The sequence below is a fragment of the Pteropus alecto genome, unplaced genomic scaffold (assembly GCF_000325575.1).
Source record: "Pteropus alecto unplaced genomic scaffold, ASM32557v1 scaffold5, whole genome shotgun sequence".
Taxonomy (NCBI): Eukaryota; Metazoa; Chordata; class Mammalia; order Chiroptera; family Pteropodidae; genus Pteropus; species Pteropus alecto.
The window spans coordinates 32,456,085-32,460,975 of record NW_006441953.1 but is presented as its reverse complement, the minus strand read 5'-3'; the positions used below and the strand labels follow the sequence as shown (position 1 = coordinate 32,460,975).

The 4,891-nt window shown below is 62.8% G+C and overlaps 1 protein-coding gene across 1 annotated transcript in view; it reads right to left on the bottom strand.

The window, feature by feature from the left end:
* Positions 1–365: 365 nt before the first annotated feature.
* The window catches only part of ZFYVE28 (zinc finger FYVE-type containing 28), a 14,416-nt gene continuing 9,890 nt past the window's right edge, over positions 366–4,891 (bottom strand). Inside the window, 2 exon segments of the mRNA XM_025051793.1 lie at positions 366–673; positions 675–1,650. Of these exon segments, the coding sequence (XP_024907561.1) occupies positions 431–673; positions 675–1,650 (1,219 nt within the window). The 3' untranslated portion in view covers positions 366–430.

Here is a 4,891-nt window from a genome sequence, read left to right as displayed (position 1 = left end):
AGGCCCCAGCTGTCCAGGGGGCCACGCACACTGCTGAGGGTCTGGGCAGCGACCTGCAGCCCCGTTCGAGCCAAGCGGCCACGTCGGAGGTGTAGGTGCCAGGCCCAGGCCACAGCGAGGAGGGAGGAGACATGGAGGTGCCCACTCAGCACTGTTCACCCACAGACCAACCACCCTGCACCGGGCTGGGCCGCCGCGGCAAACGGGGGTGGCCTGAGGGCCTGGTACTGTGCCCGTGTCACCTTGTCACGTGAAAGGTGCCCACCACTCCAGGAGACCACCGGGAACATTCCTCTGCAGCTAGTTCCCCAGCCGCACCCCCGTCCCCGCCCACCACACACACACCACGCCTGAGGGGCCCGTGGGGAACACAGCCAACGTCACGCGCCCGACGCCGCAGAGAGGACGGACCCCGTGGCCACAGAGGCCCTTACCTGGGGCCCGAGGGCCGCCTGCTGTCCTCCCCAGCCTCGGGGTGCTGCCCGCTGTCCTGCTGTCCGCCCTTGGACTCCTGTTGCCTTGGGCCTGCACCCCCTCCGTGCGGCTGGTCTGCCGAGTCCGCTGGAGGCCCTGAGGTGTCGAGGCACTTGCTGGAAGTGGGGGCGTTGGGCTCCTGCCTGTCGGGGCCGCCTTCTGAGGGCGGGGGGGCCGTGGGCGCCCCCGGGCAGCTCCAGGGCCGGCCGGGCCTCCTCCGGCCTCACGGGCCCGCCCTTGGTGCCGGCCTTGGCAGAGCCCACGTGACAGGCGCGGATGACGCCCCCGGGGCGGCCTTTGTCGGGCAGACTCTCGGCCGCGTCCTCCCTGCCGCCCCCACAGCCCCCGCAGCACACGCAGGAGTTAAGGAGGCAGTTGGTGGCCGTGGAGCCGGGTTCGCGGGGGCCCCGCTCCGGGCCCTCGGCCCTGGGCTCCGACGGAGGGCTGCTTCCGGGGGCTTCCGGGCCGGCGGCGTCCAGGGAAGTGGGCGGCTTGGGGTTGAAGATGACCGTGGCCGAGAGCTTCATGCCCCCTGTCCGCTGTGCGATCGCCTCGGCCATCTCGGCGGCGTCCACGGTCCCCTCCCAGCCGTCCAGGCAGCTGCAAGCGTTGGGGCCGGTGGGCGGCATTTTGTCGTCCTGGATGTTATTGTTGTTGATCAGGTCCCCATCCTCCCCGCCCTGTGCTCTGCCCAGGGGGTCGTCACTGGCCCTGGCCGTCCACCCGGACGGGCTGCCCGGGGCCTCGGCCGCTGCCTCCACGTCGTCCATGAAGAACACCCTGCCCTCCTCCTCGTCACTGCTGGGCTGTGGCTGCCCGCCGCCCGGGGCCGCCTGGCCTCCGGGGCTGCCCTCAGGGCCGGGCCCGCGGGCGGGGGACTGGCAGGCGCTGGGCGGTGACAGCAGGGATGACATTTCGGCCCCGGCCCTGTGGACCATGCGGTTGAGCTGCTCCAGCTCCTGGTCGTCGTACTGCATGGAGCAGGCCAGCTCCGCCTCCGGGAGTTTGGCCTTGGCCGACAGCAGCTCCTCGGGGGGCAGGGGCGGGGGGAAGGCGGGCGCCAGGGCGGGGGGCACCTGCGCATCGGCCCGGATGGGGAACTCCGCGTCCTGGGAGACGCAGAGGCTACGTTCCAGCGTGCGCAGCTCCTCGTCCGTCAAGGTCTGCAGCAAATCCCTGCAGGGGGCAAGACACAAGCGTGTGACGGTCCCAGCGGCCACCCCGGCCTCCGGGAGACCATGTGCGCCACTGAGTGCTGGTGACAAACGTGGAGCACTGGCAGCCGCCCCCAGCCTGGCGGCAGCCTGCCCCCCCACCCTCGGAACACGAGGCATTTTCATCGTGTGCCTTCTGGGGCGTGTGTGATGTATGTCCTGCCGTTTCAAACGGCTTCGGCCTGAGGACCCGTGAACTTGTGCGCCGTCCGTACGTTAATCGGCCCATAGAACCCTCCCTGAGCCGAGCCTGTTTTTAATCAGGTTGTCTGTCTTTTTCTTATCGAGAGGAGTCCTTCGCATAGTCTGGATTTCAGTTCTTCGTGGGATACGTTGTCCAACTCCGTGGCTTGCCTTTCCACTCTCCTGACGGTGTCTTCGGATGAACCGAAGCTTTACCTTTCAACGAAGTGCCGTCTATTGTATTTTTCTCCCCACGGTTAGTTTTCGGTGTCCTGTTGAAGAAAGTTCGCCTCCCCCAAGCTGCTGACTTTGTCCCCTGAAGCCTTTACCGTTTTACTTTTCCCATTTGTACCTGCGACTCGAATGGAACTAACTCTTCTGTGTGATCGTGGTACGAATCCAGACACGTTTTTCTCATATGGTTTTTATTGACTCAGCTCATTTATCAGGAAAAGAAAACAGAAACAAACAAAAAAAACGAGCATTCCCACCATCCCACGATGTCGCCTTTGTCCTAAGTCAGGGAAGCGTGTGTGTGCTGATCTGTTTCTAGACCCTTCTGCTGAGAGGTCATAAGCCCGCCCTTGCACGACGCCTGCATCGGCATTTCTGCGGCTTCGCAAGAGGCGGGCCCTGGCATTGTTCGTGTTCGTGACATGCACATGTGTCCGCCAGCCCAGTCACACCGGCGTTACCCGCGGAAGCCACTGGAAGCCCACCAGCGCTAGGACGGAGGAGCGACAGCCCACTTTGTTCTTCCTCTTCAGCAACCTCCTTCTTCTTGGCTGTTCTAGGCCCCTGGCACTTCTACATGAATTCTAGAATTCATTTGTCAATTTCTGCCAAAAAAGAAAGAAAAAGGAAGGAAGGAAGGAAGGAAGGAAGGAAGGAAGGACTGCGCTGGATTCACAGATTCGTTTGAGAAAGGCCAGGATCATCTCAGAGCTGTTTTCCACCCTGAGGGTGCAGCGGCTGGCTATTGACTCAGGTCTTCAAGCCTCTATGTCGATAACATCTGGCAACATTCGGCGCGGTCTCGGACGGCTTCAGATGCGTGCCTGAGCGGCTGACATTTACGGACACGCTTACGGAGGATATTTCTGAAACTGGTTTTGTGATGAGTGACATGGAACGTCTCCCGCCGTCCGTCTGCACGTCGGGTCCCCGGACTCCCGCGTGTCCACCCGCCTTAGTTCCTTTGCCCAGAGGACTCCGATCAGTTCACCTGTGCGTGCGGGTTGCTATGACAAGTTCCTCCAGCTCCGCGTTTCTGAGTAATTCGTGACGTCGCCTTCATTCTGGAAGGACGTCTCTGCCGCGTATGACACTCTGGTCGGCGGCTCTCGCCTTTCGGCTCTTTAAATACACGTCACTTCGCCGCCTTCTGGCTTCCACGGCGTTTGTCTGTTGTCGAGAAGGCGGCTGCCAACCTCCCGTCCCTTTCGAACCGGCCTGCCCTGCTTCTCTGGCTGCGTGAAGGTTTTTGTCTGTTTCCGGCAATTTCACTTGGACACACATGACCAAGTTTGTTTTCTGTTCCGCTAGCCTCGAGTTTCCTTCCGCCTCAATCTGTGGGCAGAGATTTTCTTCAGCTTTAGAAAATCCTTGGCCATTATTTCTTTGACTGTTGCTTCTATCCGTTTTCTGTATTTCTTCCTTCTGATTCCAATCATGGTGTCAGACTTTTGAGTATGACGCATGTCTCGTACACTCTGGACTGTCCCCTTGCCCATGTCCCCAGAGCCAGCCCTTCCACCAGTCTGCTCTGAGCACCTGCGCCTCCCTGCCCGGCCCCCACGTCACCCATCATCTCTCCGCATTTATTACTTCATCTCCCAGTAGGACACCCAGGGTTGGGCACCAGGGGAGCAGCCAGCAGCCACTGACCAGCTGGACCATGGACTGGACCGAGCACCCCCGTCACAGGATGCCAGGCTGTGGCTCACCCACCCACGCCCCCGGCTCTCTGGGACTACCATGCGCTGGGTCACGTCCCTGTCTGAGTTCCCAGCACCTGTGGCTCCACCTGGGGTTCCGTGCTCGCTGGGCTCCCCAAAAGGACCCACAGCACAGCGGGCACACCTGGCTGTCGTGCCTAAGGCCACTCTGTGCTGGGATGTCCCGCCGGACCCAGGAAGGGTGCCACAGGCGTCTATAGGGCCAGCACTGGACCAGCGGCCGGGAAGGGGGCTTCCTGCAGACCGACCATGGCAGGGAACCACGGCACCCAAGGTCACAGCCCAGCGAGGCCATCTGTCTGGGCCGACAGCTCGGAGAGGCCACCAGTGAGGGCTCCGCACCAGTTTAAAGTGAGGGTTTGGGGGAAGCTCAAGGTCAGGGATGCTGGAGGACCTGCTGCCAAAGGCCCAGGGGACTCTCAGGGCAGAGCATGGTCACCCAGGCCAGCTGTCTCCAAGCCCACAGAACAGCACAGACAGGGCCAAAGACACCAATGCCACCTAGGCCAGTCACCCAGGGACCACTGGGCGGGGGTAGAACGAGTGGCAGCATGGGGGGCGGCAGTGGGCACACAGGAGAACTGAGCACGTGACCCCCTAAACTAGTCCAAGAAAAGTTAGAGCCCCTGGAGCAGGTGTTGGGGGCATGTGGAGCAAACACCAGTCCCAGCCTGCGCCCCAGCCCCAGCCCAGCACAGCGGGATGCCCCCCAGGGCAGGTTGTGGGGCCCCTGGCACACCCCAAGCCACCCGTTCCACAGCCTCTCCCGTAAAATGGGCCCATCTGTCTAGTGGGGCCGTGAGAAGCCACAGAGAGGGCCAGCACAGGGGCGTTTACACCCAGGGGCTGGGTCTCCGCATTGCTGGCCACGAACACAGACCAGGGTCCTGTGGGGAAGGAACCGCCTCGGCCTTCGGAGGGGCTTTGAGGCCGCGAACCAGCACATAGGATGGAGGGCCAGGCTCCAGCACCGCCCGGCAGGAGGGGACTGGTAGCTGCCGCCCACCGTCCCAGAAAAGAGGCCAAGAGGCCGGCACAGGGGCTTCATCCTCTCCCCGCCCC